The sequence below is a fragment of the Lissotriton vulgaris genome, chromosome 10, assembly GCF_964263255.1.
Source record: "Lissotriton vulgaris chromosome 10, aLisVul1.2, whole genome shotgun sequence".
Classification (NCBI taxonomy): Eukaryota; Metazoa; Chordata; class Amphibia; order Caudata; family Salamandridae; genus Lissotriton; species Lissotriton vulgaris.
Genome location: NC_141698.1, coordinates 1072490792 through 1072517236, shown reverse-complemented (window position 1 = coordinate 1072517236; position 26445 = coordinate 1072490792). Strand labels below are relative to the sequence as shown.

General features: G+C 46.9%; 1 protein-coding gene across 4 annotated transcripts in view; it reads right to left on the bottom strand.

Moving 5' to 3' along the window:
- Positions 1 to 26445, bottom strand: part of TOP2B (DNA topoisomerase II beta) — a 683650-nt gene that overhangs the window by 289627 nt on the left and 367578 nt on the right. For all 4 annotated transcript variants that reach the window (XM_086942134.1, XM_086942133.1, XM_086942135.1 and 1 more), the window contains exons 17-18: positions 24130 to 24222; positions 23922 to 24036 (exon numbers count right to left, since the gene is read on the bottom strand). In XM_086942134.1, the coding sequence (XP_086798260.1) occupies positions 23922 to 24036; positions 24130 to 24222 (208 nt within the window). The remainder of the gene's footprint in view (positions 1 to 23921; positions 24037 to 24129; positions 24223 to 26445) is intronic.

Genomic DNA, 26445 nt, shown 5'->3' with positions numbered 1-26445 from the left:
TCACTGGAGACAAAGTCTTTGTAGTCATTTAAAAAAAAAAATTATTTAAGAGGTTTTATATAGTGCTGGCCTGGACCCAGGAGTATCAGAGTGCTTTACAAGGTGTTTCAATACAGGTACAGTGTGTATAAGCACAGACCATGGATTAATAAAAGAGCAAGTCCACATAGGATACATGACATCTAGATAAAGTAAAAACAATTGCTAGACACTATGAGAAATACAATATAGCGGTCACAGTTTGGTGGGAAGCCTCACTTAAGTATACAAAAACATGCAAGAAAAACTGAGGGTGATCAGGAGGGGGGGGGAGGGGGAGGGGTAAGGATCAGATTGAAGGAAAGGGGGTTGGTCAGGCGGGTGGTCACTAGTCCTATGCGGAGCAGCTAGGTGGGGTGATGCAGAGGGGCGAGGCTACCAGGGAGGGATTAGAAACCCCAGTATTTATTAAGGAGAAGAAGTTTGAGTTCTTTTTTGAAGCTGGGGTAGGACTGGTTACAACGGAGGTCTTTTGGGAGGGCATTCCAAATAAGTGGGGCATTGCCTGAAAAGGAGCGTGACTGAGTGGAATTCTTTTTCTGAAAGGGGGGATAAGTAGTTGGGTGTTGGAGCTTCTCAGTGATCGCGTGCAGCCTGCTTTGGTCAGTTTTGTGGAGAGGTATGCCGGTGTGTTTTTGGTGGAGGATTTTGTGCGTAATGCAGGCGGTTTTATATGTGGATCTATTGAAGGCAGGCTGCTCGTTCGGGGCTTTCAAGGTAGCTGGCTGCACGACACTGGGATTTTCCAGGAACAGGTTCGAAGTGGAGACAGGCTGTTAGAACTGGGGCCAAGTCAGTGGGCGTCTTCCTCTTGTTCGCATCGGCACAATGGTTTGGTCCTTTTCTTGTTGCAGGTTCTTGTCTGAGGAAGCAAGGTTCAGGGTTGCTCCTAAATACTAGATTTAGGTGCGTTGCAGGTAGGTAAAAAGGTTGGGACCAAAGGGTCCCTTCCCTGGGGTGGGTACACCCCCTATTATGACTCTCTCCAGTGGGAGAGGGGCATAAGCCTTTCCCTGGTTGACTGAGTCGTGTCTCCATACCACCCCCTCCCCCCACCACCACCATCTGCAAGATGGCGGAACTGTGAGTTGTGTTTCACCTCCCACTCCCCTACCTGAGGGGTTGAGTTGGCAGTGGTGGGCATACCTCTTTCACTTGTATTTCCGGCCGGTTCTCCCACCTAATGTGGGGGTCAGAACCAGTGGGGACCAGTTGATGAAAGCAGCAAGTGGCCTGGTAAAGCAACAAAGGAGGCAAACCTTTGAAGATTAACCTTTGCGAACCCTGCCCATCCTGGGGGAGGAAGCATGGCACCTCCTCCCAGGATGTGCATTGTTTCAGGCCCCAGAGAGCAGCAGGCTGTCGACCCAGGGGTCTAGAAACATGTCTGGTGGTGGCAGCTGAGAGCAACCGCTCAGCCTGGACACTAGTGGTAGGTCGTTTGTCAGTGGGCATCTCTAAAATGGTATCAGCATGGGTTTAATGTGCTGAGACGTTTGATACCAAACTTCAGTTTTCGATGTAGACATTATGGTGCTGTGGAGTTCGTAATGACAAACTCCCAGCATCATATACTCTTAATGGCAGCACTGCACTTACGTCTAAGAATGGACTTAACATTGTAGGGGTAAAGGGCTCATTTACCTGTACCCTCACCACTGGTATAGTACACCCAGCTAGAGGAGTGACTGATCTATGCCAGGACAGTGGGTTGTAGGCATGCAGATGTGTGCCATGTCGACTCTTCACTTTGTTCTGATCCAAGACACACAGCCTGCAAAGGCAGTTTGTGTATGTAATGGTACAGGGCCTCTAAAGGTGGCACAATAAGTGCTGCAGCCCTTAGAGGTCTTACATGGTCACAGTGCCTTGGGTACCTATGGTGTCATTTACTAGGGGCTGACCTGTGGCCAGAGATGCCAATTGGGTTTTGGTTTCAATGCCGCCTTAGGTAAAGAACATAGGCCCTGGGTACCTGATTACCAGTAGCCCAGGGCACAATCAGTCAAAGCACATCAGCAGTTCAGCAAAAAGTGGGGGTAACCATGCAGAAAGAGGGCACTTTCTCACACTGCTCCACATCAATCAATTTCCCAGTACTTTGCTTTAGTATGATAGAACATAAACCATGTAGGGAACCAGAAGGCAGGCTTGCTTGTGCACTGGGGACAGTAAACCTGAGTCTTCTGCCTCTTTCCCTGCATCGAGCACACTTGACAATGACGACATGGTCGCTCCACTTTGTGTTGCAGGAATTTTATCAGCAAAGTATCGCTCCTGCAGCCTTGCCACATCCTCCAGAACACATGAAGTGGAGGCTGCTGCTTCTGTAGCAGTGAAGCTTTCAATCTCAGACAACTGAAAGTCAAGGAAAGACATGAGTCTTCCTTTTGTGGTCTGACGATAAACAACATATGCATTGTATGTTGCCATCTGGATCAGGTGAGTAAACCGTTTCTTATACCAAGTGCGAGTTTTACTACTTGCATTGTGTGGCTAAAGAACCTGGTCATTCTTTTCCACTCCGCCCATGTACTTGTTGTAATCAAATATACAGGTGGGCTTGTGGACTTCGGAAAACAAAGAATAACTGTGGGTCTAGAAATCTAAAATGACTATGTGTGTGGAAATGGCTATGTGTAAGCTTAGAATATAAGCAAACTACTGGACAGATACCTATTGTGAGTAAGTGTCCATCAGTTACTTTTCCTGTACCGCCCAATTCATCATATGGTCTACTTCACAGTAGGTAGTCCGGAACAACCAACTCCAGGATGTTATTGGGAGATGGTTGATATTGGTGAGGTAGTTTATAGCGTGGTAGCTAGATGTTGTTTGTAACTGAAAGCAGTGCAAAAGTGATTAGGGGACTTTCTACTTCCATACCTGCTGCCTGTTTCCTGGTGGTACAGCTCTCTTTGGACCCAGCAACTCCTCGCCGGACCCGCTCCGCGGGTCCCGCTTCGTCGTTTGGGAGAGGAGGACGCCAAGGGTGCCGGTAAGCCTTGCAGGGCTGCGAGCAGCGTGGTCAGGGACTCCATATCCCAGGAGTCCCTGATAGCCCGGCAGCTAACACCTGGGCCGCTCTCCCTGCAAGCCCCGCCCCTTCACCTACGGAGTCAAAAGCCAGCGCTCCCACCGTTGCTTTGGGACTTTCTACTTCCATACCTGCTGCCCGTTTCCTGGTGGTACAGCTCTCTCTTTGGACCCAGCAACTCCTCGCCGGACCCGCTCCGCGGGTCCCGCTTCGTCGTTTGGGAGAGGAGGACGCCAAGGGTGCCGGTAAGCCTTGCAGGGCTGCGAGCAGCGTGGTCAGGGACTCCATATCCCAGGAGTCCCTGATAGCCCGGCAGCTAACACCTGGGCCGCTCTCCCTGCAAGCCCCGCCCCTTCACCTACGGAGTCAAAAGCCAGCGCTCCCACCGTTGCTTTGGGACTTTCTACTTCCATACCTGCTGCCCGTTTCCTGGTGGTACAGCTCTCTCTTTGGACCCAGCAACTCCTCGCCGGACCCGCTCCGCGGGTCCCGCTTCGTCGTTTGGGAGAGGAGGACGCCAAGGGTGCCGGTAAGCCTTGCAGGGCTGCGAGCAGCGTGGTCAGGGACTCCATATCCCAGGAGTCCCTGATAGCCCGGCAGCTAACACCTGGGCCGCTCTCCCTGCAAGCCCCGCCCCTTCACCTACGGAGTCAAAAGCCAGCGCTCCCACCGTTGCTTTGGGACTTTCTACTTCCATACCTGCTGCCCGTTTCCTGGTGGTACAGCTCTCTCTTTGGACCCAGCAACTCCTCGCCGGACCCGCTCCGCGGGTCCCGCTTCGTCGTTTGGGAGAGGAGGACGCCAAGGGTGCCGGTAAGCCTTGCAGGGCTGCGAGCAGCGTGGTCAGGGACTCCATATCCCAGGAGTCCCTGATAGCCCGGCAGCTAACACCTGGGCCGCTCTCCCTGCAAGCCCCGCCCCTTCACCTACGGAGTCAAAAGCCAGCGCTCCCACCGTTGCTTTGGGACTTTCTACTTCCATACCTGCTGCCCGTTTCCTGGTGGTACAGCTCTCTCTTTGGACCCAGCAACTCCTCGCCGGACCCGCTCCGCGGGTCCCGCTTCGTCGTTTGGGAGAGGAGGACGCCAAGGGTGCCGGTAAGCCTTGCAGGGCTGCGAGCAGCGTGGTCAGGGACTCCATATCCCAGGAGTCCCTGATAGCCCGGCAGCTAACACCTGGGCCGCTCTCCCTGCAAGCCCCGCCCCTTCACCTACGGAGTCAAAAGCCAGCGCTCCCACCGTTGCTTTGGGACTTTCTACTTCCATACCTGCTGCCCGTTTCCTGGTGGTACAGCTCTCTCTTTGGACCCAGCAACTCCTCGCCGGACCCGCTCCGCGGGTCCCGCTTCGTCGTTTGGGAGAGGAGGACGCCAAGGGTGCCGGTAAGCCTTGCAGGGCTGCGAGCAGCGTGGTCAGGGACTCCATATCCCAGGAGTCCCTGATAGCCCGGCAGCTAACACCTGGGCCGCTCTCCCTGCAAGCCCCGCCCCTTCACCTACGGAGTCAAAAGCCAGCGCTCCCACCGTTGCTTTGGGACTTTCTACTTCCATACCTGCTGCCCGTTTCCTGGTGGTACAGCTCTCTCTTTGGACCCAGCAACTCCTCGCCGGACCCGCTCCGCGGGTCCCGCTTCGTCGTTTGGGAGAGGAGGACGCCAAGGGTGCCGGTAAGCCTTGCAGGGCTGCGAGCAGCGTGGTCAGGGACTCCATATCCCAGGAGTCCCTGATAGCCCGGCAGCTAACACCTGGGCCGCTCTCCCTGCAAGCCCCGCCCCTTCACCTACGGAGTCAAAAGCCAGCGCTCCCACCGTTGCTTTGGGACTTTCTACTTCCATACCTGCTGCCCGTTTCCTGGTGGTACAGCTCTCTCTTTGGACCCAGCAACTCCTCGCCGGACCCGCTCCGCGGGTCCCGCTTCGTCGTTTGGGAGAGGAGGACGCCAAGGGTGCCGGTAAGCCTTGCAGGGCTGCGAGCAGCGTGGTCAGGGACTCCATATCCCAGGAGTCCCTGATAGCCCGGCAGCTAACACCTGGGCCGCTCTCCCTGCAAGCCCCGCCCCTTCACCAATCACACCATCTATATACAAACGCTTGCCCCACCGCTACGCGGGAGCGAGCGGGAGCGCGCCGGGAGAAGCCCGGGACAAGGGCGGGACCGTTTGAGGCCGTTCGAGGCCTGAGCGGACTGGACTGGGCCATCCCTCTAAGCCATTAGATACGGGCTCCATTGTCACCACCAGAAACCATGTCATCCAGGGAGTACAAGGTGAGGGCTGCAAAATCCAAATTAAAAAACGGAACCCTGGATGATTTCATTACCAAAACCCATTCCGCCATAGACAGTGAGATTGCCAAAATGCAACGTCGAGTCTCATCTGAGTTGGACGCTGCAAGGAGGCTGTCACAGGAGATAGCCGCGGCAAAAAAATCCTCCTTAGGTGCCTTCGCTTTCGCCAAAACCCCTGACCGCTCTATCGCCCAGCCACTGAAATTGATTGAAACCATTGTAGATATTCACCAGTCAATTGTTCCCACTACACCCACACCAAAGGAGACCTTACCATTACCTTTAGTATCCCCTACCACTTCTTCAAAAGTACCTATGTCTGGGGTAATAGAGGTAATAGAGGAAATGAATGAGTGTAAGAAAGATGTGCCGGTGTTGGGTCCAGAATCTATATCTATAGTGCAGGCTGGGGGATTTCCTGAAAACAAACAGCAAGGGCCATATACCAAAAGGAAGCGTGGTAACCAAACATCATACGCTAGGAAAAAGGTAAAGGTTGCAAAATCCCAATTATCCACCAATTTGCCTTCTCCGCCTCCAGTGACAATTACACAACCTTCTGACTTTACTCCAGAGGTCAATATGGATGCGCTAGAGATAATCCAGGACAGGGACAAATTGACAATAGTGAAGGAGAATAACGAAACACCTCTTTGTGTTATAAATGGGGAAAACGTTGAATTTTTGAATGTAGTGTGGGAAACGCTTAAAAAGCTTTTAAATCCCTTTGAGGACAGACTAGCACAGATAGGTTCCCAAATTTCCAATATGGAAAAGAACCTTTTGCAGTCAGGGAAAAAGCACTCCGGTAAGGAAGATAAGGACCTAATGATTGGTGTCGAGAAACTTATAAAAAGTCTATTGAATCCCCTGATAGAGAAAACTCAAATAATAAATCTAAAATTAGATCAACTGGAGTTCTTAACATCTAAGAATACCGCTCTATTGGAAAGCCTGGTAGGAAATAAAAAACAACCAGCTACCACTGCTGGTAAGACTAATAGTGATAATACCAGTGTAGGAAAAAAGGGCCCTAAGCCTAATCAGATGTCTCAACCCCTACCTAGCGGTACTACTCCCTGTACCACCCCCTGTTCGGTTCTAACTCCCTCAATAAAAATCAAGCAGGGGAACACAGTGGGACAAAAGTCAAGTAACTCGCAGGTGGTAACTACGCCAGTTGTTACATCTGGGCCTGCCCAGATTGATAATAAAGTGAAAGAAACTCCATCGAGTAAACCTCAGGCCCCTAGTAAAACCCCACTACAAGGTAGACAAATCTACGTAAATATACCACCGGAGTCTGCTCCATACATGGCTATCCTGACAGGTGTACCACTAATCCCAGAGAATAAATACGAGAAAAACGAGGACCTCCTGAATAAAACAAAATATTGGCTAAACACAAACAGGCCATTAACTGAGGATACTACTACAAAAATCCTAAGTGTACGGAGGGTTCCCTGGGTTGGACCAAGTAAAAAAGACCTGGAGGGTGACTGCATATTGATAAACTTTAGAGATAACTGGGTCAAGGATATTATTTGCAGCAAGGCTAGGTTTGGGCGGATGGGGGACATCCAGTGCATTGGTCTTGAATATTTCTATCCCAATCTCCATCAGTCCTTCCCTGATCAAAATTCTTCCCGCCAAGGATATGGCACAAATAGTAGACACCAAATGGGGTGGGCACATAATCCAAATATGAATTATGGCCCGCATCACCTTTATACTCCTTGGCATGAGACAGCTAATCTCATGGGGCCACAAAGTATGGGAAATTTCATACAAGTCCCTCATAACCCGCGAAGACCAAGGTTCATGGGCGCAGAATATCCTGGCTGGTTCCCAAATAACAATAATAACTATAATAACATCCCATTGAGGAATCGCTTTGACCCTTTGATGAACCTAGATGAGGTAGATTGACTGTCACCCAGGGTTAAGGTCATAGAAACATCAATAACTGAATGTATTTGTGATGGTAATTTAGTGCGGGATACTTTTGAAGGCGAAAATGCGACTACTGGACACTCACAGAAGGGGACTGTTGCCGTGCCAATGGCCAACATAGACAAGGGATATGAACAGAATATGTTATCATTGCTTAACCCAGATACCACTGTTGTAGGAGATGATTCGGGAAATAGTGATGAAACGCAAGGGCCTTCACCTTCCTCTTCATTAATTTCCTTATTGTGCTGGAACATCTTCGGAATAACAAATAAGCTAGAGGATGAGATTTGGTTAGATTTTGTGAAAACTCATGAAATCTTGTGTTTACAAGAGACATGGTCTAAGACCACCTGTGACATCGAGGGCTTTCAATCACTTGCTGTCCCAGCTGTTCCATCTACATCGGGAAGGGCCAAAGGTGGAATATTGACTGCATTGTCTATAAAACTACAGGATCCCAAAATCTCGTCACTGGCAAAAACAAACTGGTATCAAGTATTGTTGTTGGAATACTTTTTCCCTGAACCTGTGTTATTAATTAATTGGTACTATAACATCTTTAATGGGCATGACACCTCAATAATTCAGGATTTGGAGTATGCCTTGGTTAAAGTCCGTGGTAGGCACCCTTCTTCTCCGCTTATCTGGGTGGGTGATTTTAATTGTACACTTTGCATTCATGCAGGGTCGAATGTATGTGGTCTGGAGGATTTGAATGCTCACCCTCTAAACCACTTTAGGCACACACCGCAGGGGGACGCCCTGAATAATATCATCCTAACTAATGATCTGTGTATAGTAGACCCCTGGTCCCCCCCAGATAACCTGCATTTACCGAGCTTTCAGGGCTTGAGGGGTGAAATGAGTACAATTGATTTTGTTTTGGTATCAAGCACCTTTTTAAAGCATGTAGATAAGTTGGAGGTGGTAGCAAACCCGGCCAGTGATCATAATCCTCTCATTTTATCAATCTGGGTTCCGACACATGAATCCCTAAGGTCCTGTGAACAACCTATTCAGTATAACAAAAATCAGGGTGTCACTCTGAAATGGAGGAAGATAAATGTGTCCCAGTTGCAAGATGACATTACTGCAAACTGTAAAACCGAAATAGATACATGTCTAGCAGGATCTGATTCTCATAAGGTCATAGGAAGTTTTGAGAAGTTGTGTTGCCATATAGGACAGTGCCTAAAAAAGCCTAAAGGGAAAGGTGGCCAAAGGGCCTTTAGATGGTTTGATTCTGTGTGCTCTGCCACACATAGGTCACTTAAATTAGCTTTGTCCCAAAAGCCAAGAAATAAGGAGCGTGTAAAGATCAGTAGGAAAGCTTATAGAGACGCCATTACAAAAAGAAAGCAAGACCTGAAAGATATGGCCTGGGATGACCTTGAAAAGGCAGCAGAACTGAAAGATAGCAGGCTATTCTGGGAGGTTATAAATCGCCCCCTTTTTAAGAGTGATAACAGTGAAGCTATAGCTATGCAGGTTACTGCCGAACAATGGGTTCAACACTATAGCAAGATTTTTAATCCTAAATCATATCCAATTATTTCGAGTGTTGAGGAGACAGGGGGCGTGGTGCTACCATCTCCTTCGGCTTTGACCCTCAGCTCATCAATTACATTGACTGAGATTGAGGAAGCCTTAGGGAAAGGAGCATCTTTAAAAGCGCCAGGTCCTGATGCTGTTCCCCTCGATCTTTTTAAATCCAATACCAGCCTGTGGGCACCCATTTTATTAAATGTATTTAAAGCTGTGGTGGTTGGCCGCATCCCTGGCACATGGAAAGAGGCAACCGTTGTGCCAATCTTTAAGAAGGGTAACAGATCTGATCCTCGCTGTTACCGTCCAATTTCTTTAATAGACGCTGCTTGCAAAATCCTTGGCAGAGTCATTCTGGTGAGATTGGAAAGTTGGGCAGATTCTGTTGGTTTACTAGTCGATTCCCAATATGGTTTCAGGCACGGAAAGGGGACAAATGAGCAGTGTCTCAATTTGGCCCTGATCCTGGGCAAGTATATGAAGGCCAAAAAATCTGTTATTCATTTGGCCTTCATGGACCTGACAAGTGCTTTCGACACAGTCTGCAGGAGTAAGCTGTGGAAGATGATGACTGATATGGGTTTTGAGGAACCCCTGGTGACCTTGCTCCGTAGATTGCATGAAGCTACAAATGTGTCCATTAGATTTGGTCCCGGAGGGGAATTAACGAAACCAATACCTTCCACGGAAGGAGTACGTCAAGGATGTATCTTGGCGCCTTTCCTCTTCTTGGTTTACACAAATGGTTTAGAACAATACCTATTAAACCAGGGTTGTGATTTCCCAAAAATCAATGGTAAAAGCATTCCAATGCTTTCATATGCGGACGATACTGTCCTAATGACACTAACAGGCAACAGCATGCAAATGTGTTTAAATGCTTTTAACAAATTCATGCTTGACTTAGATCTAAAGGTAAACTTCGAGAAATCCTTTGTAATGTCCTGTGGCCCAAAGGGGCCGTCGACTAGGAAGTTCGAGGTAAACAGCCGCATAATTGGGAAAGTTGATAATTTCAATTATCTTGGTAACCTGTTTGATAGTAAACTAAGTTGGACACCAGTAATGAAGGTCCGAGCCCAGAACATGACAAGGGCGATAGAGGGTATCTTCCGCTTCTGTAGTAAATTGGGGCAAAAACACATTATGCATCTCAGAACCCTTTACACCTCAAAGTGCCTATCTGTTGCCACCTATGGGGCAGGGGTGTGGGGGACTGAAATGCCTGCCGCAATACAGGTGGTGGAAAATAATTTCATAAAAAGGGTCTTGGCAGTTCCTAAAAGCACCTCAAACACCTTCTGTCATGATGAAATTGGTATGGTCAGTGTATCTGATATAATCAGTATGTCCCCTTTACTTTTATGGGGTAAAATCTGGCAATCAGAGGACCTGCAATTAACAAAAGAAATTATAACTGATTGCATGGCCTTAGATTACTCCAAGCAGATCCCCTGGTTATCTTATGTTTGTAATATGCTGAACAAAATCGAACTTGGTTTTTATTTCAACAGCCCTGAGAAAATCAAGGGGGAATTATAAAAAGGAGATAAAATCAAAGTTCGTGAAGGCAGGTATTCAGCCTCTTATGGATAAAATTGGCACTGGAACCGTGCATGTTTGTAAACCATACCCGCAGTTTTATTTAACATTTACTCTTAATGCGCAATGGCGATTTCTTTTAACACGTTTTAGGCTGGAGACCCTCCACTTTTTACTTGCTTTCCCTAAACAAGGGGGCTGGGTTGAGAGACTGTCCCCTTGTCCTTGTAGTAACAAGGACAGGCAGAGTACCTTACATTTGGTTCTCTTTTGTTCCCTGTATAAAGAGCCAAGACTCCGGTTTATTAAACCTATTCTGAAGGGTAGGCAACCTTGTACTTACAAGGAAGGCTATGAACATTTGTTATCCTTATCCTCTGTGGAAATCTGTTGCGCAATGTTAAATTTTATCAGAATCTCCCTAAAGATCAGAAAGAATTATGGGTAGCTTCACAGGTTAAGAATATTGTAAAATTTTAAACTGTAATCTTTGAATTTCTGTCACTGTTATTATTATGTCTCTTTTAAAACAAACTGTGTTTACAAATTAGTTTTAAATGACTAGTAGAAATGTATTCTTATCTGAAATGTGATACGATTGTATGTTCAATACTTTTATGATTCATTTTATGTATCGAATAAAGTTTTTGAATACGAATACGATACGATTAGTGAATGGTGATGAAAAAAAGGTGGTGTTTCTAGTAAAATTGGATAGTGAACGCAATATACCTTTATTCTGGAGCCGTGCACTTCCAACAATAAAAAAAAATAGAGTGCAAACAAGTCAGATAGTTTTAACAAATAAATACTGACTGGGTTATCTGGTCGACATGTTTCTGCGGACGTTTAAAGGACCTCATTATGCGTGGTCTTGTGTGGCGAACAGATCTATGTCTGGATGTCCCCACTCGTGGAAAAATGGTTGAAGAACTTGCGGATGTACTTCCCATTTGTGAATTTGTTGTGCCTGCCGACCCAAAAGATTTGCTATCTGATTGTGAACTCCTGGAATGTGTTGTGCTAGCAGATATATATTTTGTGGAATGGCCCATCTCCAAATGTTCTGTGCAAGCTGGGACAGTTGTAAAGTGTGTGTGTCCCCCCGTTTTTGTATATAATACATAGCTGTCATGTTGTCCGTCCGGATTAAGACAGCTTTGTTTTGTACTTGGAATGTTTTGAGTGCTAAGAATATGGAACAATCTTTGTTGAATGGTCCATTGTCCTTGTGTCGTATGATGTAGGAGATTGGCTCCCCATCCTGTGAGAGATGCGTCTGCTGGGAGTACTATTTTTGGAACAGGTTCGAGGAACGACCGCCCCTTTGTCAAGTTTTTGGTGTTCCACCACTGCAGAGAGCGAAGTATGCGACTATCTACCAACACCAGGTCTGTTAGTTGCCCTTGAGCCTGGTTCCACTGTCGTGCTAGACATTCCGGTAACTGACGCATCTGCAGTCTTGCATACGGCACAATAAAAATGCAAGACACCATCATGCCTATTAGTCTCATGAACACTCTGGCTTGGAGAGATTGTTGATGTTGGAAGACTGTGACTAAGGTTTGAATGCTCTGTATCCTTGCTGGACTGAGATACGCTAGAGCTGTAGACGTGTTTATTGTAGCCCCTAGATACTGATGTATACGAGAGGGTTGCAGGTGTGACTTGGTGTAGTTGATTGTGAACCCTAAGTTGTGCAATGTTTGAATTGTCTGATGTGTGTGTTGGACACACTGATTGAATGGCTTGGCTTTTATGAGGCAATCGTCTAGATAAGGGAAGACATGTATTTGTTGTCTCCTGAGATGTGCTGCTACTACTGCTAGGTACTTTATGAATACTCTTGGTGCCATTGTCACTCCGAATGGAAGGACCTTGAACTGATAATGTCCTTCCAGTACAATCCTTAGATACTTCCTGTGAGCAGGATGTATAGGAATGTGAAAGTAGGAATCCTTTAGATATAGTGTTGTAAGGAAATCGCCTTGTTGCAGCAGTGGGAGCACTTGTAAAGTGATCATATGAAAATGATCTAATTGTATGTAATGCCTGAGGTCGAGAAATGGTCTTCATATCCCGTCCTTCTTGGGTATATTAGAAAATAAAGCGAGTAAACCCCTGTTCCTTGCTGTTGTAAAGGAACTATTTCTATTGCGTCCTTTTGAAGAAGCGACAGAACTTCGAGCAGAGTAAGGTGTTCTGCAGACATTGGACGCTGCCTGGGTGGTATGTGTGGAGGGGTTGCTATAAGTTCGAGGCAGTAGCCATACTGGATAATTTGTCTTACCCACTTGTCTGTTGTGATGAAATTCCAGACAGGTAGGAATTGTTTTAATCTGCCCCCCACAGGAGTGGAATGCTGTCGGGGAAGCAGAGGGAAGTCACTGTTTTGTAGTAGAAGAGGTTCGATTATTGTTGTTACCCCGACCTCTTCCTTTGTTGTTTCCTCTATATCCTCCTCTAAAACATCCCTTGTTAGATGATGTTTGTGTGTTAGATTTGAAGGATGTTGTATTGTCTGCTCCAGCCTGTTTGGAGCCTCCTCTGTAGAAGGATCGCCGAAAGGAACTTTTAGCTTGTGTGGACTGTAAAGCTCCCATAGATTTGGCAGTATCTGTATCCTTCATCTTTTCAAGTGCAGTTGATTTTGATTAAATGGTTGATTTAAAATGGTAGTTTGCACTTCCTGTTTAAATCCTGAAATGCGTAGCCACGCATGTCTTTTAAGAAGGACACTAGTATTTACAGCTCTAGATGCAGTGTCTGCCACATTTAGTGCGCACTTGATCGAAGCATTAGAAATTAGCTTGCCTTCTTGTATGTTGTTTGCCTGCTCCTTATATTGGTCAGGTAGATGTTTTAGTAGTTTCTCTAATTGATCGTAATGAGCCCTATCATATCTTGAAAGGAGGACTTGTGTGATAGCTATACGCCATATGTTGGTAGCTTGCGCAGCTATTCTTTTGCCTGAAACATCTATTACTTTGGATTCTTTGGCAGGTGGGGGTGCCTCGCCTGACGTTTGTGAGTTTGCCCTTTTCCTAGCATTTGACACAACTAGTGAATCTAATGGTAGTAGTTCTTTAATTTAGGCTGGATCTGCAGGTGCAGGCCTATATTTGTTCTCAATTCTAGGGTTCAGGATCCTAGTAAGTCTTTAAATATCTCTAGAGCATGTTTGATGACCGCTTTAATCATGGGAAGAATTTGAACAGACCTTTGCAATTGTTCAAATGTGTAACAGAAAATCTTCATCTGCCTCATCAGAATGCATAGTGACTCCATGGTAAATGGCAGCTCTGTTCAGCAGGTGACCAAAACCAATGTTATCTTCTGGGGGAGAAGGTTTTGATGGATATGACTGTGGGTCAGGGATATCTGGCACATCCTGTGGGTTTGGGTACTCCCAGTCTATCATCTACAGGGTATGGGAAAGGCTCATATGGGTCCATCCCTCTTCCTAAACTATACTCATCATTTTGAGGTGAGTGTGAAAACAGAAGAGGAGAATGTGGAGGAGAAATCTGTGGTGAATTGTTAAGAGGAACAGGGGATGAAGGAGAAGGAAGTATAGGAGAAGAAGGGTGCAGAGGAGATGTGGCAGAGTCCGTCTTCTTGGCAGGTACTACAGGTGTGGGTGTTATATCTGCCTTCCTCTTCTTGTCTGGTGTAGTGGATAAATGGCCTGTCTTTGGGTCAATGTAGATCTTCTTTTGCAGAGGATCTGGTTGGAAAAGTTTTTCCCCTTGTGGAACCTTTCTCGGCGCCGATTTTTTCGGTTCCGGACGAGGTTGCAGTCTGTCTTAAGCCTTAGGTGTTACAATGTCCTTTGGCGTAGTTTTCGGCACCAAAGGTGGTGTTTTCGGTGTCGTAGGCTGTTTCGAGGGCTTGGGCGCATCGGAATCAGGCTTGTCCGTTTCGGTACCGAAGACGATGGCTTCGGAGTGGAAACGGGTCTAGTCGGCTTCGAGGCGTCGGACTCTGGCTTCATACCTTTGTCTTTAGAAGTCTACCATTTCGTAGCAGAGGCTTCTTTCAGTTTCGGTGCTGAGGGAGCTTGTGAGATCGGCACGTGCGGCTTGCTCAGTACAGAGTTACCGGAAGGCTTAGTTACTTTCTTCAGAGCCGGGCTCGATGGCGGGGCCTTTGAAGTGGTTTTTCGGTCGCGACTGGGCCCCGGAGGCGGAGTGTTGACCCTTTCCTTCGATCTGGGTGCTGTGTGTGGTGCAGGGGCAGTAGTACTCACGCGCTGGCCCGATGGTATGGAGTCATCTGAGTCGTCTGCCTGTGATACTATTTGGAGATGATCGGAATCTTTTTCGAGAACGAGCGGAACCTCCTCGTCTAAGATATCCACCGGTTCCGGAGCAGATCTCTGCATGACGTGTCAACAGGCCCTCCGATCCCGGATGGTTTTCTTGGATCGAAAAGACGCACAGGCTGTACAGCTGGATTAGTCGTGTTCTGGCGATAAGCACAGGTTGCAGACCTCGTGGTGGTCACTGTGTGGAAACTTTGCTCCACACTCGGGGCATCTCTTGAATGGCGTCCTTTCCATGTGGTGTAGGCCTCACGGCGTGGAAAGGCCGAACCCGCGTCGACGACCGGAATCGAGCTGATGGAGTCGGAAACTATGTTAGTCGATATCGAAGGTAGTTCGGTAAAATTTTAATAAGTTTTTTGCGCTTCGAAGTGCTTGAAAAGTCAATTTCTAGACAGAGCGGAAAAAGTTCATCCGAACCCAGTGGCGGAAAAAAACAATCTAAGGATGGAGCCGATGCCCATGCGCACTATCGTCCAAGGGAGGAGTCCCCTATCTCGTGACTACTAAAGACTTCTTCCAAGATGAGAACATGCAATCATCTGAGCCCAACACCAGGTGGCGATCTAATGCTAAGTGTAGTATCTGCAGCTCATGTGCCTCGAACATAGTGTTAACGGTTTTAAGGTAAGTATTTGGTAGTGGGAGTTGAAGTTCTAGGGGTAGACTCTAGGGTCCTCCAGGGTCAAGGATGCACTCTTGTAACACCCTTAGGGTGGCCGGGTGCATAGTGCTGGGGCCAAATGTCATCCAATGAGGGATAGGGGGCCTCTGGTTGGTGACTGCGGACGAGCAGGCCACTTGGTTGTGGGAGCAAAGCTCCTGGACTTTAGCTCACGGCAAATGAGGAAACAAAGTAGCACCAAAGGGGCCCCCTCAGCTGTACTAGGGCGGCTAGGTGCAGGGTGTTGTGTCAACATCAGGTGCCCTGTTTGCAATGGCGAAACTCTGGTTTGTAAAGGCACTGCAGGCTTGGGGATGAAGGTCTTCTGGGTGCGACCACCACTCCAAAAGGTAAATTGGGAGTTGGTTAGGAACCATCGGTTGAGTCACCAAAGGCCGTGGGGCGTCTGGTGCACGGGGAAGATCCATGTGCGAATCCATAAGGAACAAAGGATTAGGATTGGCCAAATCAAAAATCGGAAGCAGCAAATCTAAAGCTTGAAAGAGTCCATTCATTGACACGGATGGTCTTGCGCAAACTATAAGTAAGCGACAATGTTAGATGTCCCGGTTTACTAAACTTTCTATTCCAACTACTGTTTAATGAACTCTAAAACAATGTTATTTTATATACAGATCCTCTGACGATATAGCAGAGTGGAAGGGGAGTCTTTATTTTCACCACAACTCCCGGATTAAAACTGGTACCGCAAAATAAAATTGCCATAAATGTAAGATAAACTTAAGATCTTTGCCCCCGACAGCTCATGAGTAAAAACAGATGTTATGTATCTATTTTTAGAAAGAAGATGTTTTAAAATAGTCCTGAGGAAGGTGTTCCAAACAACGAAGCACCGAAACGCGTCGACAAACATGTATTGTGTTTAGTGAATATATGCATAATGTTGTTTTGAAAAAACTATGATTTTATTTTTACTTGTGATAAAGTGTCTATACTGAGTATATGAAAATAACTTTAATAAAAATTATTCAGATACATCAAATGTTATGTTTTGGTTTGAATGCAATGTATGGTGAGCTGGGGATATAATTGACGTAAATAAATGTCATTGTTTAGGAGTAACATTAGTGCTCCAAACTGTATTACACAGAAAGGAATTCTTTTTTGGTTGTGATATTTCCCAGGTCCTTTCTGGGTTAAGTAGGGAAAACTCGTTTTTCAGTCGGGTGCAGGGGTGCCATTTAAGGTCGGATCTTCTTACCAGTTCCTGGTCGCGTTTGGAGGGACCTTCTATATGTAGGCTGCAGGCGATGGCTGGAGGCTTGAGGCAGGTATGGGGTGACCTCCTCGTGGTGTTTTTCCATTTGAGCTGGGCCGGGTTCGGCAGGTGCAGAGTGGGCTGGATTCATGGTCCCTGGCTGCTGCCAGAGGTTGTAGTTGAACAAATCCAGTGTTCACAGGAGACACAGTCTTTGTGGTTGAAGGCAGGCAGGTCCTCCGGGGTTATTGAGGTTGCTGGCTGCAGAACACACGGGGATTTTCACAGGAGCTGGTTCGAGGGGAGACAGGCCGGTAGGGCTGGGGCCAAGTCAGTGGGTGTCTCCTTTTTGTTAGCTTCTGCACGGCTGTTCTGTAGTTCTCTTTCTTGTTGTTTTTTCTTGTCTGAGGAAGCAAGGTTCAGGGGTGCCCGTAAATACTAGATTTAGGGGCGTTATAGATAAGTAAAAAAAGTTAGGACCAATGGGTCCCTTCCTTGGGGTGGGTACACCCCCTATTATGCCCCCCGCCAGTGGGAGGGGGTATAAGCCTTTCCCTGGTTGGCTGAGTCCCACCATCTGCAACATTGCCGGGACAGAGTTGTGCTTCACCTCGCTCCCCCACCTGAGGGGTGGAGTTGGCAGAGGTGGGCACACCTCTCTTCCTCACTTGTTTTTCCCACCGGCTTTCATGCTCAAAGTGGGGGTCAGAACCAGTGGGGACCAGTTGATGAAAGCCGCAAGCGGCCTGGGGAAGCTCATAAAGGTAGCAAGCCTTTGAAGCTTCCCCTTCGTGAACCCTGCCCATCCTAGGGAAGGAGGCTTGGCACCTCATCCCAGGATGTATATTGTTTCAGGCCTCAGAGAAATTAAATGAAATGAAAATACATTTGTACAGCGCGATTGCTGCCCTGAGGCGTCCAAGCGCTAGGGAACCAGAAAGGGTGTAGTGAGACTGTCAGAGACTAGGAGGAAGATGGGGAGGCTGAGATGATTACGAGCAGCAGGCTCTTGAGGCAGGAGTCCAGAAACATGTCTGGCGGTGGCAGTTGAAAGCAGCCATTCAGCCTAGAAACCTAGAAAGAAGAGGCTTTGATAGAATGTCCGGCAGAGAACAAACTGGGCAGCGACAACAAAAAAAATAAAACCTGGTTGACTCGCCAATCAAAACAAAGAACATCCACAACACCTAGGCAGCAATGGACGTGCTCAAAAATATAACAGAAGCCAACGACCTGGCCAAGAACACCAGGACCTCTATGGACAACGTTCAACTAGAGCTCACTGCAATACAAGCAGACCAGAATCGCCAGCAGAGTGGGAGAGGCAGAGAGAAGAATAAGCGACATAGAAGACAAAGCAGTTACCACAGACAGAGATGTACACTATATCTCCAAGATATCGAGTGATATGCAGAGAATGCTTGCGGAACAGGAAGACAGAAGCAGAAAGGGGAACATCAGGATCCTGGGGGTGCTAGAAGACGATGAAGTGGCGGCAGGGTCATGCGCAGCTCTACTTGAAACTCTAATCCCCAAACTGACAGGCCTCCACTTCGAAAAAGCTTCCGAAATAGATAAAGCATATAGAGTACCGGCCGTGAAGCAACAGCACACGAAAGGACCCAGAACAATCATCTGCAGACCCCTGAGAGCAAACCATACCGACGCCATTTTCGCTTTTGCGAGGAGAAGCCAAACACTCAAATGGAACGAGCAAAAAATAATCACCACCCAAGACTTCTCGAAGACGACGGTAGAAACCAGAAAGGGTTTCCTGGCACTGAGAGACACACTGAAGAAGGCCAAGATCACGTGCAGAGTTACAGGGCCAGCAAGAATGAAGATAACCGGTAGAAGAGGCAGCGCACTTACCTCAGAGTACCGGAGCCGGAGGAAATGGAACAAAACAGCTTAGGAACTGCAAATAGAAGGGCATCATCGGATGGCTCAGAAACCGGGGAAAAAGGGGAAGCAGGAGGCCGAGGATAGACACAGCACTAGCACGAGTTCTTGTACAACGCCTACCTCAATATGGCCACCTCAGTTTTTGCCAACACAGAGGGGCTCAGACAATTGAAGAAACTGACACTGAAATCATGTCCTACAGAACTGACTACCCATCTACCTCAACGAACAATGTACTCTGTACTACCTTACCATCCTTTTGTCTCCGAACTAAGTCTACTACTTACAGTATTATGCAACTCTCAGGAAGTGTTAACTCACGGGCTGGCCCAGTGTTCTGCAAAGAATATCTTTTTAATGTATGCACAGCACGGAGAGGGGCGTGGAGGACTTGACACACCCGGGGGGGCGGGAGGCGGAGAACCGTTGCTGTCGCACGTTTACAGTACATTGACAGGGGGGAGGAGGGGGGGGGGGAGAAGAGGGCCAGGGGGGAGGCCATGAAGCACAGACAATCACATCCTGGTGGAATTACCTACTTTCTTTTTCCTACTTTCTTCTATCCCTGCACACATCCCCAGTCCTAATCACACCCCGGAGTGTGCTTGAGCACTCGAGGTGGGAAACAATACCGGTGGCCCCACAACTGGAACAAGGCATCAAATTAGACACCAGCTCAGGTAGCAGCGACATGACCACTGCACCATGACCACATTCAACACCCAGGGCCTAGCACGGATAGCCGCGAACTTAAAGATCGTATCCCTGAATGTCAAAGGACTCAATCACCCCGTCAAGCGACAGAAGACGCTAGAATAATTAAATAAGTTAAAAGCAGACATATACGTCCTCCAAGAGACCAGAGTCTCCATAGAGGACGCAAACGGGCTCAAGGCAAACCGGATAAGCGAGGTAGAGTGCTCACCAGCAGTGAATAAGAAGGGGGGAGTGATCACTATTATTAGCAAGAAAGCAAAGCTCAGGGTTCACGACCACCACGCTGACACAAAAGGCAGAAGACTACTCACATGCATCAAAAGGGGGGAGAAGACCAGGCACATAGCAAACATATACGGGCCCAACTCAGACAAAAAATTCTGGGAAGAGGTAGAAAGCGAGCTCAGCAACATCCCAGTGGGGGAACTGCTAATCACAGCTGGAGATATGAACCTAGCGATGGATAACGCCACAGACAGACACCCACACAGACCCAGCCACGCAAGAACAGAACACACTCAAAAACCTATGCACCAAACTTGCACTATCAGACCCGTGGAGACTACAGCATCCCAGCGCCAGAGAATACACATTCTATTCGTACCCACACAACTCATACAGCAGAATAGATTATATACTCATGTCTGACAGACACACACACCTAACGGAATCAACGGAAATAGGCCCCATAACAATTTCAGACCCTGCTCACATCTCCCTCTCCATAAGCGGGAAACACAATGAAATACCAAGCCAGAGATGGCGCCTCAATAGAGACATACTAGAGAACCCCACAAACATCACCGAAATAGAAGAGGCAATTAGAGAATATCTGACATTTAATGACACAAAAGACACCAAAGTCACGACACTGTGGGATGCACTCAAAGCCACAATAAGAGGGAAACTCCTGAGCGGCAAGGATGAACAGAGGCAGGAACAAGAAAATCAGAGAACTGGAGGGGCAGATAAAGGAACTAGAAGGAAACCACATGGCTAATCTGTCAGACAGAAACACATTAACGACACTCACAAAGAAGAAGTACGAACTGAATTCAAGATTTATTTTATGACCAAGACACTCACAAAAAGATAAATGTGTTTTCCGGAAAAATACTTAATACTTTAGAAAGTGAACACAATGCAATTTTCCAGCTTTGTAATGTTAACCTATTGAGGAAAAGAAGGTGGCATTTTTTCAGGCGAAGTACATGACTTACAGTTACAGTCTTTGGGGATTCAGGCATGGTTCAGATTGGTACCAAAACTGCACCACCAACAGGGGCGGACAGGTGCAGAGGTCAGATTCGAGGTCAGTGCCCAATGTTAATGAGAGGAGACTGGGGATTCTCGAAGATGCGCTGCTCACAGGCGGGTCAAGCGGTACCAGGGGCTTAAAGCAAGTACAAGGGGAGTCACAAGGCAGCACCAAACTTATACCCTCAGCAGCACGGAGACGTTCAGGTGCACAGTGCCAATACAGCTTTGGGGCACCCAATGCAATCCAATAGGGGAGGTAGAGGTTGAAGAAAGGAAAAAAGGCTGCAGGCTCAAGCCAGGAGGCTGGACAAAGAAAACCCACAGCTGGCCAGTTAAGTAGAGATGTTAGGGGATGTAGGGACACGGTCTGTCAGGATCAACAAGGGCTTCCGGTGCAGGAGTGTCCTATGACATTAGAAAACAGCTTACCAAGCAGGTCTCGGTCAAGGGGAGTCTTCGAGTTTATTTATTTATTTTAAACATTTCTAAAGCGCAACATATACCCGTGGGTGTCTTGGCGCTGTAACTTAGGCTAGCGATCTCTGGTTAATCATGGTATCAACCTTAGGGAAAGTTTGTACTGGACAGTTATTGGTCAAATATCCATGTTTTTACAAGTTTTCTGAATTGAAGTAGTGAGGGTGCCGATTTTAGTTCCATTGGAAGCGTGTTCCAAAGTTTGGCTGCAGAGTTAATGAAGCATCGGTCGCCCCATTTAACAGTCCTGGTTCGTGGCACAGCCAAAAGAAGTCTCTGTTCCGATCGAAGAGATCTTTTCGGGAGGTAATGGCATAGTTTCTGTTTAAGAAACGCTGGGCCCTGCCCCTTGAGAGCTTTAAAGGTGAGACACAAGGTCTTGAATCTGATGCGATTTCTCACCGTTAACCAGTGGAGGTTTCTTATTGCTTGTTTAGTGGACTGAAATCTGGGGATGCCTGCTAGCAGCCTTGCAGCAGCATTTTGAATAAGCTGCAGTTTGGCCACCACCCTTGCCTGCGCGTTTACAAAGAGTCCGTTACAATAGTCAAGTGATGAAAGTACTAAGGAGCTCACCACTGTTTTCCTTGTACTTTCGGGTAAATATGGCAGGATTTTTCTAATGATCTTGAGCTTGTAGAAGGCAGAAGACGCTACCTGGTTGGCATGGTTAGCGAAGCTGAGGTTGTCATCAAAGACAATTCCCAGATTCCTAACTTTGTGCACCGGTTCGGGGGGGGGCTCCAAGCGAAGTTGGCCACCATGTATTGGACCAATGAGGGGATAATTTTCCGAAGATCATTACCTCCGTTTTATCTGAATTGAGGCGCAAGCAGTTCTCGGCCATCCAATCCTTAATAGCCACCATACCTTCCTGGAAGCTGGCAGCTACTTCTTCACCGTCGTTCTTAATCGCGATCACCAATTGGGTGTCGTCGGCGTATGAGGTAAGGCTCATCCGGTAGTTCTTAATTACCCTAGCTAAGTCCGACACGTAGATGTTAAAGAGTGTCGGACTTAGGGATGAGCCTTGCGGAACGCCACATGGGAGGGCGAGCTCGATGGATTGAAATTCGCCCAAGGTCACTGCCTGCGTCCTGTTTGACAGAAACGAGGCTAGAAGCTCTTTGGCCAGTGAGCAGATGCCCATCTCTTCGACACGGTCAATCAGAACCGCATGATTGACCGTGTCGAAGGCTGCCGAGAGGTCCAGCAGGACCAATATCGCTGTTCCTCCTTGGTCTCTGATGGTTGAATGCCTCGAAATGGTGTCCGGCAGGGGTCAATCCACAGTGGACTCATGCTCAGAAGCTCTGGGAAACCTACACAGGACCGGTGGGCCACTTCGACTCGGGCCGTCGGTGTCTAGTGCAGAGGTGGATCCGGGGGAGAGTTTGCAGCTCTTCAGGGCAGAGTTCTTTTCTTTGTAGATGGTTCCTTCTGAATAATGCGCATTGTACAGGAAATTTAGAGTCTTTATGGAAGGCAGGCAGTTCTCCCAGGATTTTAGAGATCACTGGGCTGCAAGACGAGTTGACTTTTTGTAGCAGAGGCAAAAGGCAGCAGACAGGCCATCAGGGTTTGCGCAGAGTCAGTCACTGGTTCTTCTCTCATAATGGTGCAGCTGTTTGGTGTCGAGGCTTCTTAGGTCATCATAGCTCTGATTTCAAGGGATGGAGGAACCACCTAAATATTAGATTTAGGGGTTACAAGGGAGTAAAAGGTAGGGACCAATGGGTTCCTTAACCTGGGATGTCTACACGCACCATTTTGTCACCCTCCAGTGTGAAGGGGCATAAGCCTAGCACTGATTGGATAAGTCCCACTATCTTGAAGATGGTGGGTACGGGAAAATGTGCTTCACTTAACCTCCAGCAAATGAGGGGTGGAGTTGGCGAAGGGGGGCACACGTCCTATATTTATTAAGTATTCCGTTGGTTGTCCCACTCAAAAGTGGGGGACTACACCAGGGGCTGCCATCTGCTGCTAGCAGCAGAGGCTGGGGTTGCGTTATAAAGGCGACAGGCATTTGGAACTTTCCTCTTGAGTACTGTGGCTTTCCTGGGGGAGGTGCGACACCTCTATCAAGGATGTGCTTTGTTTCTTGCCATGGCGAAAAGAGGCTCTCGACTCAGAGGTCCAGAAACATGCCTGGCAGTGGCAGGCTGCCTAAAGCCAGTCAGAGACCACACCGGGGTTGGTAGGTTTTCAGGGGGCACCTCGGATGTGCCCTCTGGGTCTAGGGTTTAATAAATACCACACAGACGTCACTGTGGATTTATTACGTTTCCAGCCTATGTACTCTCTATGGCTTCTCTGGCACTTAACAATATTAAGGAATAGATTTAAATATTGTAGGGGTATATCTGCTCTTGCATGGCCTTGGTGAGGGAACACTAGAGTACCCTTTTCAGTCCCAATGCCCTAGGAACCAGGGTACAATTTACCTGCGACTTCCAAGGAGGTCTGTAGTCGCCAATCGCGATACAGGTTTGGGGAAGGAGCTCTAGCACCGGGGAACCTGGTTGGCAGGAACTCTGAACTTTCAATCGAAACAACATAGTTTTCCAGGGAAAAAGCAGGGCTACCCATGTCAAAAGAGACTTTCTCACACCAACACTACCACAAAAGAGCATTTGGGATGTTATTGGGCCTCTGTAATTCCTCTACGGTTTGCTTGAACTTTTTGCATGGTGTACCTCGTTGTGGTCCACTATATAGCCAGCTAACTACAGCATTCCAAACCAGTCTAACAGGTTCAACAAAACTGAACTGATAAATGATGAACAGTGGCACTGTGTCACATTTTGTCTCAGAATCTTAACTTACTACCCAAGCAGCTGAAACATTTAAATAACTAGCATTTATCACCAGCAGAATATGGACAAGAAGAAAACTAGGCATATTTCTGAATTTAACAAGGGTTAAAATCCATCAAAAAAAACTTCTCACCATCAACGAGGGAAGGAATGGATCGCTCATTGTCCGAGTTGGAGAACAAAATTAGTTCCTTGTTGATGAAATCATTGTATGTTAAGTGCTTTGTTGCAGTGCCATACAAGAATTGCTGAAAGAGAACAAATGAAAGGCTAATAAAATTCCTGTTAGATCAGTACTCACGCAAGCCATCAAACTTGTATATTGGTAGTTCAATTCTCACCTCTGGTAAACCATGCAACCTGCGCTGCCGCCTGTCCTCCATAAAGTTTGTTAGCCATTCTTTTCTGTCATCAACTTTCTTTTTGCTGAAGGCCTGCAAAATATCAATATGTTACTATAAGGTCAGTCTTAGTATTCGAATCAACCTAGATCCAACAGCAAGTAGGTCCTTGACACACAATAACCAACTTCTAAAACAAATTTGTAACTAGATCAAGTAGCAAGACACAATGCTACAATATTTGTGTAATTTTAGAGAACTTTTCCAACTAGAAGATTTAGGCTATATTTTGGGACAGTTATGTTAGTTTGTACATATGAGGTGCGTGTTTTTCTTTCTCCTTTTGTGGCATAATTGTCATGCATAGTTTGAGCTAGCAAGACTATATCCAGGGAACTAGGTGCACAATCTGCTCTTAACATTTCTGACACTTATTTCATCTTCCTGGAAGTCAGTTTGTCCATTCGTACTACAGCAGATGCTGGTTACAGGACGCGCTACTAATTAGACTCTCTCTCAGGGACCATCTGACTAAAAGTAGTTGGGATTCCCGAGGACGCACTCAAGAGGTTGGCTACTTTTGCACCGGGGTGGCTCCCACACAGAACTATCAGGAAAATGATACTTACCTTTATGTAACCGTTCTTGGCATGTAGAGCTGCAGAATATCATACTTTTGCATAGATCGCCATATGGTGTTGGGCTTGGATGCTTGCACCTTGTTGTCTTGGAAGAAGTCTTAGTAGTCACGAGATAGGCGGCTCCTCCTTTGGACGATAATGCGCATGAGCATCGACTCCATCCTTAGATTGTTTTTTGCCATGATGAAGTTTGTAGGAAATAAAAAATATGTCCATGTGAATATATCGGAGTAAGAGAACACTGGAACAGATACAGGTTCCAGGGAGGCGGGTGGGCGTATGATAATCTGCACCTCTACATGTCAAGAACAGAAGCATACTGGTAAGTAGCATTTTCCATTCGAAGCATATGAGCTGCAGAAGTCATACTTTTGCATAGATTGTACAGCAGTAAATACCCTTAGCGGTGGTCACCTGTATCTGTTGCAGTGGTTTGAAAAAGTGTCTTAAGAACAGCTTGGCCTACAGAAGTCTGTTGCTTTGCCTGCACGTAGTGTTTGGTGAAGGTGTGTGTAGCAGACCATGTGGCTGCCTTACAAATTTATTCTAGGGGAATGTTCCCCAAGAATGCCATGGATGCCCCTAGTTTACGTGTTGAGTGTGCTCTAGGGGGAATTTCTAAAATGCGTTTTGCCTTCTGGTAGCATATTGGAATGCATTTGGCTATCCACCTGGTAATGCCAGCTTTAGAGATGGGGTTTCCTTTATGCCGTAAAGAGAAGGCTACAAACAGTTTGTCTTTCTAAAAGGTTTAGTCCTGTCAATGTAATAAAGTATAGCTCTTTTTACGTCTAGTGTGTGAAGAGCTCTCTCTGCTACGGAATCTGGGTTATGATAAAACACTGGTAACTCTACAGACTGATTAAGATGAAAAGCAGAGATTACTTTTGGAAGGAATTTTGGATTGGTTCTAAGAACCACTTTGTTACATTGTATTAGTAAGAATGGTCTTGTATGGTTAAAGCCTGGATCTCACTTACTCTCCTGAGAGGTGATTGAGACAAGGAAAGCTACTTTCCATGTAAGGAACTGCAGTTCGCATTTGTGTAAAGTACCCCTCCCCCCACACACACAGTTTTTCCTGGAATCTGGAGCAATATCAACTAAGTGTGCTGGGTCCCTGCTAATCAGGTCTCCAGCACCAATATTCTTTTCCTAAAACCGTACCTTGTTTGACACCACTTCAACTACCCCTGGTTTTCCCGTGCCCTGCGCTGCCCCGGGGGGAGGGTATCATGGGCGACCCTCCTTTTAGATTTTATATGGTTCCTTACCCGTTGCTAGACAATCTAATTTTTGCGGTATTGCGGCTGGTTGTTTCTAACCTAATGCACTACGTGCTTCCAAATTGGTCTTCCTCACTTTAATGCTTTTGTTTCAAATGTTTCTTTGCCTGCTGCTAGTTTATTTGCATTTTAAACCTAATATGCTATGTGCACTTAAAGTGATCTACCTCATTCTGATTCTTTTATATTTTTTATGTTTCTCCTCCCAAACTATGCTACCTCATCTTGATCTTTAATTGCCTTGAATGTTGAACCGCTCTATCTGGTATCCTTATTCGCCCCGTACTACTCACCTTTATCCCCACGGTACTGACCCCTAACTTCCTGTGGGAAAAAGATCATTGTGATCCTGCATTTCTCCCTGGTCTCCTCGCATTCTTGATCTCTCC